The sequence below is a fragment of the Bombina bombina genome, chromosome 1, assembly GCF_027579735.1.
Source record: "Bombina bombina isolate aBomBom1 chromosome 1, aBomBom1.pri, whole genome shotgun sequence".
Lineage (NCBI taxonomy): Eukaryota > Metazoa > Chordata > Amphibia > Anura > Bombinatoridae > Bombina > Bombina bombina.
This window is the reverse complement of record NC_069499.1, coordinates 1,472,222,391-1,472,244,558: the sequence shown is the minus strand read 5'-3', so window position 1 is coordinate 1,472,244,558 and position 22,168 is coordinate 1,472,222,391. Positions and strand designations below refer to the sequence as shown.

At 40.9% G+C, this 22,168-nt stretch overlaps 1 protein-coding gene across 1 annotated transcript in view; it reads left to right on the top strand.

Moving 5' to 3' along the window:
• KIF19 (kinesin family member 19) overlaps nucleotides 1-22,168 on the top strand; it is a 229,244-nt gene that overhangs the window by 206,702 nt on the left and 374 nt on the right. The window contains exons 18-19 of the mRNA XM_053706939.1: nucleotides 10,644-11,032; nucleotides 17,218-17,374. Of these exons, the coding sequence (XP_053562914.1) occupies nucleotides 10,644-11,032; nucleotides 17,218-17,374 (546 nt within the window). The remainder of the gene's footprint in view (nucleotides 1-10,643; nucleotides 11,033-17,217; nucleotides 17,375-22,168) is intronic.

Genomic DNA, 22,168 nt, shown 5'->3' with positions numbered 1-22,168 from the left:
TGTGTTAAGTAGTACTATTCCTATCAGTTTAATCCCTGTTATGTGCCTTTTTTTTGGTTTGGTTTTTGAAGCCACAGTGCAGCACCAGAGGCCAGAAAAATTAGGCATGTACACATGCCTGAAAAATTAGGTATTGTTGCAGCCGCTGCTGTAGCAGCGGCCAGAAAAATTGATGTTTGTTTCCCAGGCAGAAAGTGCCCTAAAACATTGCGGCTTGAACCCTAGTTGGTGGCGGATAAGTCATGCAAGTCATCCGGCATTCAGAGATAAAATACAGCAGCGTGTGGACCATTTTTAGCCCAAGTCAGCTCATCTCATCAGGCCTTTTTTAGTCGAATGTATCGCCCACTGTCAGTCCCTTCGGGATCCATCCCTCATTCATCTTAATAAAGGTGAGGTAATCTAGACTTTTTTGACCTAGGCGACTTCTCTTCTCAGTGACAATACCTCCTGCTGCACTGAAGGTCCTTTCTGACAGGACACTTGAAGTGGGGCAGGCCAGAAGTTCTATCGCAAATTGGGATAGCTCAGGCCACAGGTCAAGCCTACACACCCAGTAGTCAAGGGGTTCATCGCTCCTCAGAGTGTCGATATCTGCAGTTAAGGCAAGGTAGTCTGCTACCTGTCGGTCGAGTCGTTCTCTGAGGGTGGACCCCGAAGGGCTGTGGCGATGCGTAGGACTTAAAAAGCTCTGCATGTCCTCCATCAACAACACGTCTGTAAAGCGTCCTGTCCTTGCCGGCGTGGTCGTGGAGGATTACTTTCACCTCTTCCCCTGTTAGATTCCCGTTGTGCTGTGACATCACCCTTATACGCTGTGTAAAGCATACTTTTTAATTTATTTTGGAACTGCTGCATCCTTTCCGACTTGCGGTAATTCGGTAACATTTCAGGCACTTTATGCTTATACCGGAGGTCTAGTAGCGTGGACACCCAGTACAGGTTGTTCTCCTTCAGCCTTTTTATACGAGGGTCCCTCAACAGGCACGACAGCATGAAAGACCCCATTTGCACAAGGTTGGATGCCGAGCTACTCATGTCCCGTTCCTCGTCCTCAGTGATCTCACTGAAGGTATGTTCTTCCCCCCAGCCACGTACAACACCACGGGTACCAGATAGGTGACAACGAGCACCCTGGGATGCCTGATGTGGTTGGTCTTCCTCCTCAAAGCCACATTCCTCCTCTGACTCCTCTTCCTCACAATCCTCTTCCAGCGTTGCCGCAGGTCCAGCAAGCGATGCTGATAAGGCTGTTTCTGGTGGTGAGGGTGACCACAACTCTTCCTCTTCACGCTCATCTATGGCCTGATCCAGCACTCTTTGCAGGGCACGCTCCAGGAAGAAAACAAATGGTATGATGTCGCTGATGGTGCCTTCGGTTCGACTGAATAGGTTTGTCACCTCCTCGAAAGGACGCATGAGCCTATAGGCATTGCGCATGAGCGTCCAGTAACGTGGCAAAAAAATTCCCAGCTCCACAGAGGCTGTCCTAGCACCCCGGTCATACAAATAGTCGTTAACGGCTTTTTCCTGTTGGATCAGGCGGTCGAACATTAGGAGTGTTGAATTCCAAAGTGTCGGGCTGTCGCAAATCAAGCGCCTCACTGGCATGTTGTTTCGCCGCTGGATATCTAAAAAGTGCGCCATGGTTGTGTAGGAACGCCTGAAATGGCCACACACCTTCCTGGTCTGCTTCAGGACGTCCTGTAAGCCTGGGTACTTATGCACAAAGCATTGTAGGATCAGATTACACACATGTGCCATGCACGGCACATGTGTCAACTTGCCCAAATTCAATGCCGCCACCAAATTTCTTCCATTGTCACAAACCACTTTGCCGATCTCCAGTTGGTGCGGAGTCAGCCACTGATCCACCTGTGCGTTCAGGGCGGACAGGAGTGCTGGTCTGGTGTGACTCTCTGCTTTCAGGCAAGTCAACCCCAAGACGGCTTGACACTGCCGTATCCGGGATGTGGAATGGTACCTGGGGAGCTGGGGGGGTGCCGTTGATGTGGAGCAAGACACAGCAGCAGAAGAGGACTCAGTCGAGGAGGTTATGGAAGAGGATGGAGTAGGAGGAGTAGAGGAGGTGGCAGCAGGCCTGCCTGCAAGTCGTGGCGGTGTCACCAACTCCTCTGCAGAGCCACGCATTCCATGCTTGGCAGCCGTCAGCAGGTTTACCCAATGTGCAGTGTAGGTGATATACCTGCCCTGACCATGCTTTGCAGACCAGGTATCAGTGGTCAGATGGACCCTTGCCCCAACACTGTGTGCCAGACATGCCATTACTTCCTTTTGCACAATCGAGTACAGGTTGGGGATTGCCTTTTGTGCAAAGAAATTTCGGCTGGGTACCTTCCACTGCGGTGTCCCAATAGCTACAAATTTTTGGAATGCCTCAGACTCCACCAGATTGTATGGTAAAAGCTGGCGGGCTAAGAGTTCAGACAAGCCAGCTGTCAGATGCCGGGCAAGGGGGTGACTTTGTTACATTGGCTTCTTACGCTCAAACATGTCCTTGACAGACACCTGACTGTGGGCAGATGAGCAGGAACTGCTCAAGGCGAGAGACGGAGTGGCGGATGGTTGAGAGGGAGCAAGGAGGACAGCAGTGGTTGACGTGGCTGAAGATGCTGGACCAGGAGGAGGATGGTGGCTTTGAGTTTGTGTGCTGCTTGTACTCATCTGTTGATCCCATAGGCGTTTGTGATGTGCGATCATGTGCCTTCGCAAAGCAGTTGTACCTAGGTGGGTGTTGGACTTCCCACGACTCAGTTTCTTTTGGCACAGGTTGCAAATGGCATCGCTGTTGTCAGAGGCAGACACACACAAAAATTGCCACACTGCTGAGCTCTGCAATGACGGGATTCTGGTGGTGGCAACAGCATGCGTTGATTGGCGTGCTGTCTGGCTGACCCCGGGTGCCGATGCATGCTGTCTGACTGTGCCACTAGCTCCTTGCGACAACCTCCCCCTGCTTCCAACTCGTCTCCTCCTCCTCTCTGTCTCCCCATCTGAACTTTCCCCCTGTTCTTCTTCTCTTCTAGCGGGCACCCACGTGACATCCACGGACACATCATCATCATCAACCGCTTCACTTGTATCTGACAACTCAGCAAAGGAAGCAGCAGCGGGTACATCATCATCATCATCACACCGTACGTCCATGTGTGTAATGCTGCCTGACTGAGACATATCCCTGTTATCTACATCCTCTGGCAATAATGGTTGCGCATCACTATCACTCATTTCTCCCAACTGATGTGTAAATAACTCCTCTGACAGATTAAGTGAAGCGGCTGTGGTGCTAGTGTTGGTGGTGGCGGCAGGCGGGCGAGTGGTAACTTGAGAGGTGCCCGAAGCTAAGCTGGAGGAGGATGGTGCGTCAAGGTTCCGATCGGAAGCTGCAGAAGATTGGGTGTCCTGTGTTAGCCAGTCAACTATGTCCTCAGAACTGTTCGAGTTCGGGGTACGTGGCCTCTGAACACTGGGCATTATTCTAGGGCCAAAGGGAATCACAGCACCACGACCACGACGGCCCCTGCGGGGTGGCCTGCCTCTGCCTGTCATTTTTTTTTTTGATTAGTGGTACTATGCGTGCAAGCTACTGTGACAACAGATATGAGTGGCACTGTGCACTGGCAGAAGTTGGCAGAGTAGACGCTGTAGGCCTGACACACACGCTTGCAGACAACTAACTGCTATTCAATCTATTACAGTCAAAATTGTATTTTTTTTTTTAAATGTACACTACTGTTACACCAGATATGAGTTGCACTGGTGTGACACTGTGCCCTGGCAGGCACTGAAACGCACACATGTGAAGGAAACGGACTGCTATTATTTAACACAGTCAAAAAAGTGTTGTTTTTTGTAAATGTACACTACTGTTACACCAGATATGAGTTGCACTGGTGTGACACTGTGCCCTGGCAGGCACTGAAACGCACACGTGTGAAGGAAACGGACTGCTATTATTTCACAGTCAAAAAAGTTTTCTTCCTAAGGTTGTGTCAGATCGCAACATGTGGTTCGCGCCTTGAAGTTCTATCTTCAGGCTACTAAGGAGTTTAGACAATCTTCTGCTTTGATTGTTGTCTATTCGGGGAAGCGTAAGGGGCAGAAGGATACTTCGACTTCCCAATCCTTTTGGTTAAGGAGTGTCATCCGCTTAGCTTACGAGACAGTGGGACATCGTCCTCCTGAGAGGATAACGGCTCATTCCACTAGAGCAGTGGCTTCCTCTTGGGCCTTTAAGAACGAGGCCTCTATGGATCAGATTTGTAAGGCTGCTATCTGGTCCTCCTTACATCATTTTTCAAAATGTTTTCAAGTTTGATGTTTTTGCTGCGGCTGAAGCCGCTTTCGGGAGCAAAGTTTTGCAGGCTGTGGTGCCCTCAGAATAAGGTCCGCCTCTTCCTTTTTGTTCCCTCCCATTATTCATTCAGTGTCCTCTGGAGCTTGGGTATAGTTTTCCCAACAGTAAGGAATAAAATTGTGGACTCTCCCTATCTTAGGAAGGAAAACATAATTTATGCTTACCAGATAAATTCCTTTCCTTCTGGATAGGGAGAGTCCATGGCCCCCGCACGTTTTTTTCTTGTCTATGGGCAGTCTCCTATAATTTATGTTATTCTTCTGGCACCATTTATACCCTAATATTTCTCCTACTTTTCCTTGTTCCCTCAGCAGAATGACTGGGGTAATGAGGAAGTGGGAGGGATATTTAAGCCTTTGGCTGGGGTGTATTTGCCTCTTCCTGGTGGCCAGGTGTTGTATTTCCCAACAGTAAGGAATGAAGCCGTGGACTCTCCCTATCCGGAAGGAAAGGAATTTATCTGGTAAGCATAAATTATGTTTTTTCTTTCATGATTCAGATAGAGCATGTGATTGAAAACAGCGTTCCAGTTGACTTCTACTATCTAATTTGTTTATTTATCTTGGTATCCCTATGTACAGTATTTATGTGTATATATGTGTTTACATGTATGTATGTGTGCACACATATTTACACATATAAACACATAAATACACATATATAGACATATACAGTATATACACGCATATACACACACACATTTGCTTTTGCGTATTCATGTACATATATTCCTGTATGTTGTGATGTATTTTGTATAATCATTCTCCAATTTTCATTGCAAGCATAACTCTGGGCATCTCCTAATGTCTATCATAAACATTGTGTGATTTAAATGTAAATACCATGTATAGTATGTATATGTTAATTAGAGTAAGCTTCTAAAGGGTTAAATGTTGGCATTTGTTTTTAACCAATCAAATCAGTGTGTGTTTAGCATAAAAGGGAGCACCTTCTTACAGGTGCTATTCTATGATTACGGTCAACATGACCGAAACCGGTCAGATTATACCATGCTAACTACCTAACCACATGGTTTTGTACTACCCTCTACTTTTTAATGGAATAAAGTGAACAAGATTTTATCATCATCATCTGGCTTCGTTGGACTTTTCTCTTTATTTATTACATATATATATATATATATATATATATATATATATATAAATAAAGTGTATATATGAGTGTAGTAGTTCATTTTAATATGTTTTTGATGAATAAGTGCACAAGTTAGCGCTTTCGTGATCTCCATTAAAAGTAAAGGTTACACTAGATCAGTGATTTTCAACCTTTTTTTTTGCCGTGGCACATTTTTTTACATTAAAAAATCCTGCGGCACACCACCATCCCAAAATTTTACAAAATCACACATTGTAGCCTAATAATCAATACAGTGTGTGTATATATATGTATATATATATATAAACAATTTAGTACATTTTTGTCAATTCAATTAAATTAAGCTTTATTAGCATGTTAGTCACTATAACTGTATTGCCAAAGCTAGATGGACAATAATAACAATCAAAATATCACTGAGAACAAAAACCTGCATCAACAACAAAACAGCAACAAGTGCAAAAGGATTTCTGCCTGTAAGGCTGTAAAGTGCCGCGTGCGGGCAGAGAGAAGTAGGGGGAGACTGCAATTGTGCAGTGGCTGCATGAATTCTTTAACAAAATGAATCAGGCTGTTGTTGGGGGCGGGTCCTACGTTCACAGCTCAACAACCGCGGGCAGAGAGGAGGAGGGGGAGACTGCAACAAGCCAGGGCCCAATAACAATTTAAAAAAATAATAATTTAAAACTAAAATGATGATGAGCCTGTTAGTCTGCTGCGGCACAACTGAGAATCTCTCACGGCACACTAGTGTGCCGCAGCACACTGGTTGAAAATCGCTGCACTAGATCAATATCGGCCACTCAAACTCGTCTCTGGTAAACTTGCTTTACCACGGACTTGTAATATCAAGTCACAAGCAAGCGGTTCAGTGATATGGCGTATTGTGTCCTGTGCTATTATTATCTTGCCACATTGTGTGGTGTGTGTGTGATTGTGTGTTTTGAGGTGTGTGTGAGTGTGTGTTGTGAGGTGTGTGTGTTGTGAGGTGTGTGTGTGTTTGAGGTGTGTGTGTAGTGAGGTGTGTGAGTGTGTGTGTGTGTTGTGAGGTGTGTGTTGTGAGGTGTGTGTGTGTGTTGTGAGGTGTGTGTGTTGTGAGGTGTGTGTGAGGTGTGTGTGTATGTGTGAGAGGTGTGTGTGTGTGTTGTGAGGTATGTATGTGTGTTGTGAGGTATGTATGTGTTGTGAGGTGTGTGTGTGAGGTGTGTGTGTTGTGAGGTGTGTGTGAGGTGTGTTGTGAAGTTTGTGTGGTCTGTGTATGTGTGTGTGTTGTGAGGTGTGTGTGTGTTGTGAGGTTTGTGTGTGTGTGTGTTGTGAGGTGTGTGTGTGTTGTGAAGTGTGTGTGTGTTGTGAGGTGTGTGTGTGAGGTCTTTGTGTGTGTGTGTGTGAGGGAAAATAGAGGACCTACATCCTTAAAGGGATATGAAACAAATGATTGTGTGTTTTGAGGGTGTGTGTGAGTGTGTGTTGTGAGGTGTGTGTGTGTGTGTGTGAGGTGTGTGTGTTGTGAGGTGTGTGTGTTGTGAGGTGTGTGTTGTGAGGTTTGTGTGTGTGTGTGTTGTGAGGTGTGTGTGTGTTGTGAGGTGTGTGTGTGTGTGTGTATGAGGTGTGTGTGTTGTGAGGTGTGTGTGTGTTGTGAGGTGTGTGTGTGTTATGAGGTGTGTGTGTGTGAGGTCTTTGTGTGTGTGTGTGAGGGAAAATAGAGGACCTACATCCTTAAAGGGATATGAAACAAATGATTGTGTGTTTTGAGGGTGTGTGTGAGTGTGTGTTGTGAGGTGTGTGTGTGTTGTGAGGTGTGTGTGTGTGAGGTGTGTGTGTATGAGGTGTGTGTGTTGTGAGGTGTGTGTGTTGCGAGGTGTGTGTGTGTTGTGAGGTGTGTGAGTTGTGTGTGAGGTATTTGTGTGTGTGTGTGTGTGAGGGAAAATAGAGGACCTACATCCTTAAAGGGATATGAAACAAATGATTGTGTGTTTTGAGGTGTGTGTGAGGGTGTGTGAGTGTGTGTTGTGAGGTGTGTGTGTGTTGTGAGGTGTGTATGTGTTTGAGGTGTGTGTGTGTGTGTGTTGTGAGGTGTGTGTGTGAGAGGTGTGTGTGTGTGAGGTGTGTGTGTGTGTGTGTGTGTGTGTGTGAGGTGTGTGTGTGGTGTGTGTGTGTGTTGTGAGGTGAGTGTGTGTGTGTTGTGAGGTGTGTGTGTGTTGTGAGGTGTTTGTGAGGTGTGTGTGAGAGGTGTGTGTGTGTGTGTTGTGAGGTGTGTGTGGTCTGTGTATGTGTGTATGTTGTGAGGTTTGTGTGTGTGAGGTGTGTTGTGAGGTGTGTGTGGTCTGTGTATGTGTGTATGTTGTGAGGTTTGTGTGTGTGTGTGTTGTGAGGTTTGTGTTTGTGTGTGTTGGGAGGGGTGTGTGTGTTGTGAGGTTTGTGTGTGTGAGTGTTGTGAGGTGTGTGTATGTTGTGAGGTTTGTGTGTGTGTGTTGTGAGGTCTGTATATGTGTGTATGTTGTGAGGTTTGTGTGTTTGTGTGTTGTGAGGTGTATGTGAGGTGTTTGTGAGAGGTGTGTGTGTTGTGAGGTTTGTGTGTGTGAGTGTTGTGAGGTGTGTGTATGTTGTGAGGTTTGTGTGTGTGTGTTGTGAGGTCTGTATATGTGTGTATGTTGTGAGGTTTGTGTGTTTGTGTGTTGTGAGGTGTATGTGAGGTGTTTGTGAGAGGTGTGTGTGTTGTGAGGTTTGTGTGTGAGGTCTTTGTGTGTGTGTGTGAGGGAAAATAGAGGACCTACATTCTTAAAGGGATATGAAACCCAAGACTTTTCTTTTGTGATTCAGACAGAGCATACAATTTTAAAACATTTACTTCTATTATCAAATTTCCTTTGTTCCCATGTCTACATATATCAACTATAGATCCTAAATAATGCTCCTCCCATGACATAGAGGCCCATTTGTGAGCTGCTGTTGCAATGCTGAATACGGAGAGCATATTGCTCTCCGCATTCTGCGAGGTTTTGCGGACCTGATCCGCACTGTCGGATCAGGTCTGCAAGACCTTTCATAATTCGGCCTCTGATGACCTAAAGCTCTCCGGTCTGGTCAGTCTCATCAGTACTATGAGGTCCATCAAATCATTTTAGAAAAGCAAATTATAGCTTTAGAGTAGCTTATCTTACTATACAGGGATCTGAATGTGAAGGAGAGACATACAGAACATTACAATATACAGCTCCACAAAAGATTTTGTGTGATTTCTTAGCAAGCCGGCAAGTTTTTACCACGGACTTGTAATCAGGCCCTTAATATCTATAATTAAAGGGACAGTAAAAATGCAACTGTTAGGATTCAGATAGAGCATAGATTTATAAGCAACTCTCCAATTTATTTCACTTATCTATTTGCTTTGTCTTCTTGGTATCCTTTGTTGAAGATCATAGCAAGGTAGGCTAACGAGGTGCACTGCATGTCTGGGATCTAGCTGGTGATTGGTGGCTGCGCATATATGCTTCTTGTTACTCGCTCTCATCAGATGTGTTCAGCTAGGTCTTAGTAGTGCATTGCTGCTCCTGGGTCTATTTTTCAAAAAAGGATACCAAGAGAATGAAGCAAATTTGATAAGAGATGTAAACTGGAAAGTTGTTTAAAACTGTATGCTCTATTTGAATCATGAAAGTTTAATTCTGACTCTACTGTCCCTTTAAAAGGACACTGAACCCAGTTTTTGTTCTTTCATAATTCAGATAGAGCAGGCAATTTTAAGCAACTTTCTAATTTACTCCTGTTATCAATTTTTCTTCATTCTCTTGGCATCTTTATTTGAAAAAGCAGGAATTTAAGCTTAGAAGCTGGCCCATCTTTGGTTCAGCACCTAGATACAGATTGCTAAATGATGGCTAAATATATCCACCAATCAGCAAAATGGGTTCTGAACCAAAAATGGTCCGGCACATAAGCTTACATTCCTGCTTTTTCAAGTAAAGATACCAAGAGAACGAAGACAAATTGATAAATAGGAGGAAATTAGGAAGTTCCTTAAAATGGCATGCTCTATCTGAATCATGAAAGAAAAGGTTTAAGTTCAGTATCCCTTTAATGATCCTGATAATAAATAATAGTAAACACTGTAAACTAAGAGAGAAATAGGTTAGAGAAATACAATCAAGGTCAATATTATTCATTACCAGTGTTTACAGCTTCAGTCTCCAAGCTCAGCTATAAGGGAAAGGAACATGGGATATCCACTGACTCATTTATGTTAGTGAAACAGAACAGCTTGGTACAGTACACTGAGCAGCAGACTCAGCTAAAATGAAATAATCTGCAGTGTCAGACGTCTGATAATGAATGCTCACTCGCAGCACAAAAATGGCCTTGGAACCTCACAGATGCTATAAGTAAAGCACAGATGAGTCGTTAGTCAGGTTCCAAAAACACTGCAATGAAGAAAAGCAGTTCAGCAAAGCTCCATTCTTATTGCCTTTTCCAGTGTCAAAAGTTTTAAGTAAAGGATTAGGAAAGTGTGTAATTAATTACCCATCTTTAAAAATATAAGTTTGTTTCCATTTCTGTCACAATAAAATGCAAAAGAAAAAAAGGCTGTTGCATAATGAGCAAGACATGGTGCCCATATCTAGTGATAAATATAGCACGAATACTTGTAAAAAAGAGTAAACAATCAGCACATTAACATTTGCCTCTATATCTTGTGTAATGCATTGATAGGAAAGACAAAATTAAACTTGCATGATTTAGATAGAGCGTGTCATTTTAAGACACTTTTAAATTCACTTCTATTTTCAAATGTGCTTCGTTCTCTTAGTATCCCTTGTTAAGAAATGAATACGCACATATCATTACACTAGTGGGAGCTGCTGCTAATTGGTGCCTGTACACATTTGTCTCTTGTGATTGGCTAAATAGATATTTTCAGCTTCCTGTCAGTAGTGCAATGCTGTCCCTTCAGCAATGGATAACAAGAGAATGAAGAAAATTTGATAATATAATTAAATTGGAAAGTTTTTTAAAATTGTATGTTCTGACTGAATCATAAAAGAAAATTTTGGGGTTTACTATCCCTTTAATAGGAACCAATGTAATTGCTTGTGTAGTGTGACCTGTGTCAAGTCATGCAAAAAAACAATATCTTAATTTCTTGTCCTGACAGAGAAGAAGGAGATAATGACCAGTATCAAGAGCATTGCGGTAAAGGCTGCACGTCGCCGTTCCCGGGTACATGACGGTGACCGCCCAAAGATGCTGCAACCCATGAAAGAGAGGAGCAACTTATCTGTACAATCTCTCAGTGAGAGTGAAGATACTCCATTCAGAGACCATCAGCTGCCTGACTCTCCCCTCCATCATGCAGCCAGTGAGGACAACCTATCTAGCAGTACAGGCGAGATGGTCATAGCCCCCGGCCAACGCAGGGATTCACCCAGCCATTGGCTACATGCTCAGAAGAAGGGGACACAGAAGCTGGAAAAGAGAGAGGAATCTCTAGAAATGAAACGAAGAAAGAAACGGTCAAGGTCATTTGAAGTCACTGGTCAAGGGGTGAGAGTCATCAAAGAATATTGTACACTGAAAAGTCTAAAATCTTATAAAGGGATATTCAACTTGACATTACATCTCTCTGCAGAATGTTTAGTTTAGTAAAATAAAACATTGCATTCTATATTCAATTATTATATTGCCTGCTTTTGCTGTGATATATCTCTGAAAAGTGTATCTGTTCCACTCCTTTGAGAGAGGCTGGTGATATTTACTTGAGCCTGCACAGTAATTGGTTAGCTCAAAGCCCATGCTCATTTACATAGATCTTGCTAGCTGCTCTCGGCTCTAGGGACAGAGATCTCATCAGGCTTTTCAACTGCTCTTGATTTGCAAAACGTAAATTGACAGCGTTAAATTATTTTAAAACGTATATTTTGCAATGTAGTGCCTAATTACTTGTATATGGTGTGAGTTTAATGTCCATTTAAGGCAGAAATTTATATTAAATTTGACTTTGTGTAGGGCTCACCTAATTTGATTAGTTTAAACAGTTAAAGATGTGGTTTGTTTTGCATATAAGCTTCAAAATATAGTAAGAAATATGACTCACAGGTGCTAAAGACGTGTCTAATATGCAAGGTGACAGTTATGAAAGACAAAGGGATAAAGTTTCACTTCTCATGAAAGGGATCTACAAACCAGCTAGGCTCGCATGCTTACATGCTAAGGTTATATATGTTCATAGTCCCATAATTCCTGGCTCATCCGAGATGCCACATAAAATGCCTAAATGGAGAAGACTGGATACATCACAGAAAAAGTGGAAAAACGCCCCTCGATGTAAAATTGGAGGTATACACTTCATGAAGCGAAAATAGTATACATTTAAAAAAAAAAATCAAATATTTAATTGTCAAATAAAGCAACATTAGAGACACCCTCACTTACAGTGAGCAATTTCTGAACTTTAAAGTGAAAGTAAACCCTAGCGTTGTATAAACGCTAGGATTTACTATTGAAACAAATAAAGGGCACTTTCATTCATGAATTATAAGATACTACATGTAGAAAGCTCCTTTATTTGTTTCAACCGATTGCCGATTTTAGCTCCTACAGCAGCCCACGGCTAAAAAATTTTTTGGCTAAGAGGTGACATTTTCACCTCTTAGCCAATAGCAGTGCGGTAAATTCGGCTTGGCGCCCATGGGAGCCGGATTTACTGCACTGCTATTGGCTAAGAGGTGAAAACGTCACCTCTTAGCCAAAAATTTTTTTTAGCCGTGCTCTGCTGTAGGAGCTAAGAGCGGCAAGTGATTGAATCAAACAAAGGAGCTTTCTACATGAAGTATCTTATACTTCATGAATGAAAGTGCCCTTTATTTGTTTCAATAGTAAATCCTAGCGTTCATACAACGCTAGGGTTTACTTTCACTTTAAGAAAGTGCGTACTGGATTTGTGTCAAGTGATTGCTCACTGTGAGGGGTGTCTGTAATGATGCTTTATGTGACAATAAAATATTACGGCTAGATTTAGAGTTCTGCAGCCAAAGGGGTGCGTTAGCTACGCATGCTTTCTTTCCCCCGCACCTTTTAAATACCGCTGGTATTTAGAGTTCACAGAAGGGCTGCGTTGGGCTCCAAAAAGGGAGCGTATAGCATATTTACCGCCACTGCAACTCTCAATACCAGCGGTGCTTACGGACGCGGCCAGCTTCAAAAACTTGCTCGTGCACGATTCCCCCATAGGAAACAATGGGGCCGTTTGAGCTGAAAAAAAAACCTAACACCTGCAAAAAAGCATCGTTCAGCTCCTAACGCAGCCCCATTGTTTCCTATGGGTAAACACTTCCTAAGTCTGCACCTAACATGTACCCCGAGTCTAAACATCCCTAACCTTACACTTATTAACCCCTAATCTGCTGCCCCCCCGCTATCGCTAACCCCTGCATATTATTATTAACCCCTAATCTGCCGCTCCATACACCGCCGCAACCTACGTTATCCCTATGAACCCCTAATCTGCTGCCCCTAACCCCCGCCGACCCCTATATTATATTTATTACTCCCTAATCTGCCCCCTCCCAACGTCGCCGCTACCTACCTACAATTATTAAGCCCTAATCTGCCGACCGGACCTCACCGCTACTATAATAAATGTATTAACCCCTAAAGCTAAGTCTAACCCTAACACTAACACCCCCCTAAGTTAAATATAATTTTTATCTAACGAAATAAAATAAATCTTATTAAATAAATTATTCCTATTTAAAGCTAAATACTTACTTGTAAAATAAACCCAAATATAGCTACAATATAAATAATAATTATATTGTAGCTATTTTAGGATTAATATTTATTTTACAGGCAACTTTGTATTTATTTTAACCAGGTACAATAGCTATTAAATAGTTAATAACTATTTAATAGCTACCTAGTTAAAATAATTACAAAATTACCTGTAAAATAAATCCTAACCTAAGTTACAATTAAACCTAACACTACACTATCAATAAATTAATTACATACAAATACCTACAAATAAATACAATTAAATAAACTAACTAAAGTACAAAAAATAAAAAAAGAAAGTTACAAAAAATAAAAAAATAATTTACAAACATTATAAAAATATTACAACAATTTTAAACTAATTACACCTACTCTAAGCCCCCTAATAAAATAACAAAGCCCCCCAAAATAAAAAAATGCCCTACCCTATTCTAAAATAAAAATTGAAAAGCTCTTTTACCTTACCAGCCCTTAAAAGGGCCTTTTGCGGGGCATGCCCCAAAGAATTCTGCTCTTTTGCCTGTAAAAAAAACCATACAATACCCCCCCAACATTACAACCCACCACCCACATACCCCTAATCTATCCCAAACCCCCCTTAAATAAACCTAACACTAATCCCCTGAAGATCTTCCTACCTTATCTTCACCACGCCGGGTATCACCGATCCGTCCAGAAGAGGGTCCGAAGTCTTCATCCTATCCGGGCGATGTCTTCATCCAAGCGGGGGCTGAAGAGGTCCATCATCCGGCTGAAGTCTTCATCCAAGCGGGGGCTGAAGAGGTCCATCATCCGGATGAAGTCTTCTATCAAGCGGCATCTTCAATCTTTTTCTTCCGGCTCCATCTTCATCCCGCCGACGCGGAACATCCATCCTGGCCGACGACTTCCCGACGAATGACGGTTCCTTTAAGGGACGTCATCCAAGATGGCGTCCCTCGAATTCCGATTGGCTGATAGGATTCTATCAGCCAATCGGAATTAAGGTAGGAAAATTCAAGTTCAATCCGGATTGGATCAGCCAATCAGATTGAGCTCGCATTCTATTGGCTGTTCCGATTAGCCAATAGAATGAGAGCTCAATCTGATTGGCTGATCCAATCAGCCAATCGGATTGAACTTGAATCTGATTGGCTGATTCCATCAGCCAATCAAAATTTTCCTACCTTAATACCGATTGGCTGATAGAATCCTATCAGCCAATCGGAATTCGAGGGACGCCATCTTGGATGACGTCCCTTAAAGGAACCGTCATTCATTGTGAAGTCGTCGGCCAGGATGGATGTTCCACGTCGGCGGGATGAAGATGGAGCCGGAAGAAAGAAGATTGAAGATGCCGCTTGATAGAAGACTTCATCCGGATGATGGACCTCTTAAGTCCCCGCTCGGATGAAGACTTCAGCCAGATGATGGACCTCTTCAGCCCCCGCTTGGATGAAGACATCGCCCGGATAGGATGAAGACTTCGGACCCTCTTCTGGACGGATCGGTGATACCCCGTGTGGTGAAGATAAGGTAGGAAGATCTTCAGGGGCTTAGTGTTAGGTTTATTTAAGGAGGGTTTGGGTTAGATTAGGGGTATGTGGGTTGTAATGTTGGGGGGGTATTGTATGTTTTTTTTTACAGGCAAAAGAGCAGAATTCTTTGGGGCATGCCCCGCAAAAAGCCCTTTTAAGGGCTGGTAAGGTAAAAGAGCTTTTCAATTTTTATTTTAGAATAGGGTAGGGCATTTTTTTATTTTGGGGGACTTTGTTATTTTATTAGGGGGCTTAGAACAGGTGTAATTAGCTTAAAATTGTTGTAATATTTTTATAATGTTTGTAAATTATTTTTTTATTTTTTGTAACTTAGTTCTTTTTTTATTTTTTGTACTTTAGTTAGTTTATTTAATTGTATTTATTTGTAGGTATTTGTATGTAATTAATTTATTGATAGTGTAGTGTTAGGTTTAATTGTAACTTAGGTTAGGATTTATTTCACAGGTAATTTTGTAATTATTTTAACTAGGTAGCTATTAAATAGTTATTAACTATTTAATAGCTATTGTACCTGGTTAAAATAAATACAAAGTTGCCTGTAAAATAAATATTAATCCTAAAATAGCTACAATATAATTATAATTTATATTGTAGCTATATTAGGGTTTATTTTACAGGTAAGTATTTAGCTTTAAATAGGAATAATTTATTTAATAAGATTTATTTTATTTCGTTAGATTAAAATTATATTTAACTTAGGGGGGTGTTAGGGTTAGGGTTAGACTTAGCTTTAGGGGTTAATACATTTATTAGAGTAGCGGTGAGGTCCGGTCGGCAGATTAGGGGTTAATAATTGTAGGTAAGGTAGCGGCGACGTTGGGGGGGCAGATTAGGGGTTAATAAATATTATGTAGGTGTCGGCGGTGTTAGGGGCAGCAGATTAGGGGTACATAGGGATAACGTAGGTTGCGGCGGTGTGTGGTCGGCAGATTAGGGGTTAAAAAATTTTATTAGAGTGGCGGCGATGTGGGGGGACCTCGGTTTAGGAGTACATAGGTAGTTTATGGGTGTTAGTGTACTTTAGAGCACAGTAGTTAAGAGCTTTATGAACCGGCGTTAGCCCAGAAAGCTCTTAACTCCTGGCTTTTCTCTGCGGCTGGAGTCTTGTCGTTAGATTTCTAACGCTCACTTCAGCCAAGACTCTAAATACCGGCGTTAGAAAGATCCCATTAAAAAGATAAGATACGCAATTGGCGTAGGGGGATCTGCGGTATGGAAAAGTCGCGGCTGGAAAGTGAGCATTAGACCCTTACCTACAAGACTCTAAATACCAGCGTTAGGACCCCCTAACACTGGTTTTGACGGCTAACGCAGAACTCTAAATCTAGGCGTTAGATTTTTACATTCTTGTGGATACTATTTTTGCTTCACTGAAGTATGTACCTCTGATTTTACATCAAGGAAGAACCGTTTTTCCACATTTTTTGTTATGTATCTAGTTTGTTTTGCACCACTTTTATTCTATAAACATTTGCACCTCTTATATTCTATATATGTGCCTCAGCATACATTAATGTATGTTCAATAACTGCTCCAAAACAGAATATTTTATATAATATGATTAAAATGTAAAATAAATTTGAATAAAATAGCACCAATCTAGAGATAGAATTTTACTAACAGTCTAAACATGGGAAACGCAATAAAAAGATAATTGTACTCACTCTCTGAACGTTGAGTGAATTCCATGTCAATAATTCACCCATACAGGGCCGCTTCATCAGCCCGATTCCAAGGTTGACAATCCTGGTACACACTACTTAGCATGAATGGATCAAACATAAAACAACAGTGAAGTGTTAGAATGAGCGTGACTTGCGCTCAAATGTCATATAGGTGATATAATCGCTCAGATGTCTTATAGGTGATATAATACCCCTTGCTATAGCTTGCTATACACCAAGGTGCTCAAACATAAAGTAAAAATAGTAATTTATTAGTACAAATAGTAAAATATACTCACAGTCAAGGTGTGCCACTGACCCTACAAATCGTGTCATCTACTTCACAGTTGTTTTATATATAAAGATGGGAATCAGTCTAATTTCTTGCTTGTTAGTTACTAGTCAGATGCAGTGAGAAGGAGAATAGTGACAAATGGATTTGGATTCTTCGTTGGGATCCGATTGCGGAAGAAGGCGTCCGCTCCTAGCATTCGACTCTTTTCGAAGACGGATTTTTTCTAGTGAGAGTTTAACACACTAAGATCTATATTTGCACAGATCTTAGTGGTTTGAACTTTCACAAGAATAAATCCAACTCCAAAAAAAAAACTGAATTCTATTGGCAGCCGACTTCTTACGAATTGTGATCCTAAAGATGGGTCGAAATGCAGACGTCTAGTTTGCTCCATCTCAGCATTTTTTATAAAGGTTTGAGCAAGCGGAAGATATAATGTTGTTATACTGTTTTCTGCAGCTTGTTCGACCTAAAAATCACCTGTATCGGAACCGAGCACTAGAGAGCAACTCTGACCACAAGATTCAGGCTAATGCTTATCAAATCCTTAACAGTCGTTTGCCTGGGAAAATAGCACTCCAGATAGCTCAGGTCAAACTCCCACAAAACCAAACAGGTGAGTGTATAAGTACTGCCCAGTGGCCGACTGAAATGCGTTGGACAAATATTGCTATATTTTAACTTGTGTAACAAATAAACATATATGTTTTAACTTTGCTACATTTTGGCTCATACTCTGTGTTTTTTTGTTTGTTTTTTGCAACCAGGTGAGTACTTTAATTGTTTAAGTTTGGTATTGGGAAGCCTAGGAAAACTAACAGAGAGCATTTTGATGAATGAACAATTATTTTATTCCTATGGTGCTGAGAAAATTGTAGTAGTAACGGAATCACGCTGAAGCTTCTCAGCTGGGGTAGCCATGACCTTATTAGTTATATATATAAAAAAACTGACTGTCATATTGTAGATAAAATGTATGTGTATAAAACAATAGCATATAAACCTCATCTCAAGCATAGTGTTCATTATAATGCTGATTTTACCTATAATTCCCATGTGAAAACAGCTCAGGTGATTTTTGTTTTCAAAGCTATTCACATCCACTAGAAATACCAACATTTTGAATTAGTAATAATGATATCACAGCAAAATCTAGTTAAAATGTGTAAAACAAGCAAAAACCTAAGACATAGCCTAGGCTTTGTTTTTTTATCAAGGTTTCCATAAGTCAGTGATTTGCAACCTTTTTTTTGCATTAAAAAATCCTGTGGCACACCTCTATCTCAAAATTTTACAAAATCACACATTGTAGCCTAATACAGGATATATATATATATATATATATATATATATATACACACTGTACTGTGCTGTCATGCCATGCCTCCTACAAACTATACATGACATATTGACATTCATTCACAAACAATCATAATGATTGTTTGTCAGTCTGCCGCAGCACACCTGAGGATCTCTCACGGCACACTGGTTGAAAAACACTGCCATAAGTATTTGTGCAAACCTTTATGGGGGGTACATTGCCAAAGCAATAGTAAAACGTGACGGATAATTAATTAAAGGAACAGTAAAGTAAAAAATAAACTTAGAAGGATTGGATATTGCATGGTATTTTAAACAACTTTCAAATGTACTTCAATTATTCATTTTGCATAGTTCTCTTTGTGTCCTTTGTTAAAAGAGTAATCCCAGGTGAGCTCAGGAGAGTGCATGTGTCTTTAGCCATCTGGTAGCAATGTTTTCAACAATGTTTATATTAATGTTATACGTAGTTCAGTGGCGTCACTAGGGTTGGTGTCACCCCCCCCCCCCAGAAAGCCGAAACACACAAAAACACAGGCACACACACATACAAACACTCAGACACACTTAAAAACATACTCAAATGCACACACAAACACTCGGAAACGCACTCAGACACACACACAAAAACACACACACAAAAACACTGACACACACACACAAAAACTCAGACACACACACATACAAAATATGTAAACTGCACTGCATTAATTATAAAGCTCATGCTTTAGAGCTGCTCCCTGGCTCAGCAGAGCATCAAATGAAAGATAAACAGTGCACTCTAAAAATAAATCACTGAAGAAAAGGTTTAGGCACGCAAACTATGAAAATTCTGCTCTCTGACTCTGTTCCAAGTCTGTCAGTGCACAGCCCCGTGCCGCGTGCCTACCGCTTCTTATGACCAATCACCTCTGCACTCTGCTGACCCCAGACCCCCACCTGCCCTCCTACCTGTTCAGTGTGCACTTAGTGTACCGTAACCGTAAAGGTCTGGTGGGCATCATACGTGGCTCCTTCACTTTAGAGACAGTGTCAAACAGTCATGCAGTCAGGTGCCAGGCATACCCTCACGATTTCCCAGTTCCCGTTTAGAGAGACAGCACAGCAGTGAGTGACTCCACTGCTCCACATGTCACTGAGCAGTGAGCACAGATAGGCAGGCAGGTTTAGGCTAGCAGCGCAACTTTGCAAGCCCACGGCACGCCCACAACATTCATAGAGAAATTGGGCAGGGGAGAAGCAAAGTACAAACAAGCAAAAGCAGCTGGGAAAACTATTTGTTGAAATTGCAGCACTGGCTCAAGGGGCAAAATAATTGTGTGTCTACAACTTCCCCAGTCCCACTAATGTTCACAAATGCCAGCCCCTCTAATAAAAAAAATCTATGCATCTCAACTTTGTATTTCTTTGAATTTCAATAAAATTAAAAAAAAAAAAAAAAATTTTTTTTTGGTGTCACCCCTGGAGGGTGTCACCCAGGTGCGACCCGCACCCCCCTAGTGACGCCACTGACGTAGTTGCATAGACTGCTAAAGACGCATTCACACTCCTAAGCTCCTATCAGCCTGACTAAGTTTAATCTTCAACAAACATGCCAAGAGTATAAAGCAAATTTGATGAAAGAATTAAATTGAAAATCTGTTTAAAATTGCTGTATCTGAATCATGAATGTTTAATTTTTACTTTGCTGTCTCTTTAATTAGAGATTCTTAATATGTTTGAATGAAGTGTTTTTTAACCTTTTTAACCAATAATGGGATAGATTACGCGTGGAATGCTATTTATTGCTCCGCTACTGCGTTAACTTCACTAGAAGGATAGCGAGCGTATTGCAAGTTTAGATTAAAAAGTTTTCGCTCGAGCGTTAACCCAATGCAAGCAAAAAGCCGAAGTTTGATTATCGCGTGAAAAAAGTGAAAAACTAACACCTTTACTTGTGCGCAAACCCGATTGTGTTTTCTCAAGTGCTCTAGCCCAACATGAAATATGAATATTTCACATTCCAATGTTCTTCACATAGCAGAATATGTTCTATTGATTCTTAAATACATATTTATTTATATATATATATCTGGTGTTTTTTTGGTAAAATATATATCTATACCTATATATGTATATGATTATATATAGATATAGATATATACAGACATACATAGGAATATCCTGTGCTTTTTATGTAAAAAAAAAAAAGTGCCAGTACTCATTGATTATTGATTGATATATTCTGCTTATTGGCAAAGGGACAACATTATTTACAACATCTGATGGATTTTGCAGCCCCTGTTGCAAAACTGGAGTATTTACATGATGATTACAAATATTACCTGTTATGAATTGGCAGAGGTACCCCAACAAAAAAGCCCTGGAAATATAAATACTTAGAACATATTTTGCTATGTGAAGAACATTGGAATGGGAAATATTTACAGTACATACACAGTTAAACACTTTCTTAAATATGATTTTTTTGCATAAATATGAGTTTTTATGTTTCCAGCTACTTGACTGCAAAGGGCTCCATTGCACTTATGTCTATGGGGCCTATCTATCAAGCTCCGGATAGAGCTTGAGGCCCCGTGTTTCTGGCGAGCCTGCAGGCTCGCCAGAAACACCAGTTATGAAGCAGCGGTCTAAAGACCGCTGCTCCATATCCCTGTCCACCTGCTCTGAGCAGGCGGACAGACATTGCCGCAATTTAACCCGATCGGGTTGATTGACACCCCCCTGCTGGCAGCCGATTGGCCGCGATTCTGCAGGGGGCGGCGTTACACCAGCAGCTCTTGTGAGCTGCTGGTGCAATGCTGAATACAGAGAGCGTATTGCTCTCCGTATTAAGCGAGGTCTGGCAGATCAGGTCCGCCAGACTTTGATAAATAGAGGCCTATATATGTATACATATGTATTTATGTGTTTATATGTATATATGTTTGTTAATACATATATATACACATATAAATACATATGTACACACATATATAATTCAATTGTGCTCAAGCGAACGTGTTTTATTTCAACTTGTAACATGCGCCCTACTTCCGACTAACCCCTTTTCTCAACACTTAGAGCGCAACTTGTAATCTAGCTCAATATCAATTGATAATATGAACATATTATCAATTTTATTTCATTTTTCATTTTTCCATAATTAACATTTTTATTTCAAAGCAATTGCTATCATAAATGAACATCTATAATATCTGAGTTCAAGTTTCATAATTGAAAAAGTGTATTTTAACAAATGAACTAAGAACTTATGCAGAAACTTTAAATCTTGGTGAATAGCTTAGAAATGCACCTCAAAACAGTCCAACATTTGTTTTCATTAGGTCAAAAATGTTGAATTGTTAAAGTCAATAAACTGAAAAATGTTTTCTGTTGGATTTGAATTCCTGTGTTAACCACTTCTGTCTACAAATATATACTAGTTCCATCCTTGTAGTATCTGGCCTATATTTTCCATAAATTACTTGAAAACCTTGACATATACATTCACGACAACATAATGAATCTAATTGGACTTATTTTTCTTTAGCTACACCAGTTTTGTAGAAATGGTTATAAAGAAAACTGCATAAAATGCTTTTTTTTAGTATTAAATTCCTATTTGTTGTTATTTTATGTACCCATAAAGAGCACCACAAGAAAGCCCTGTTTGACAGCTTAAAAATGGTGTATAATATGTATGGGGCTCTTAACAAAAGACTGGATAATTATGGTAAAACCAGTACTTAGCAGAAATGCTAAAATTTCCATTGTCATTTACGCACAGAAACTGGGAAAAACTTCTGTCCATAAAGGGTTTAATTGTCCAGATTGTAAGGTATAGGTGGGTGTTATTGCACTTCAGATATATTTGGGAGGCATGTGATAATGTATTGCAAGGTTTTCTAATGGATTGGAAAAACCATAAATAAAAAAAATCCTATGAAACACCATGCAAGTCACTTTATACATAAATCCTGAAACAAACCACAGCACCTCCAACTTTATACTTAAAATCTCAAATAAGTCTTTTTTTTCTTAGTTTTGCTTTTCCTTTTAACTAAAGTACTTTAAATTAATTCAAAACATATATTGTGGCTTTGTATCC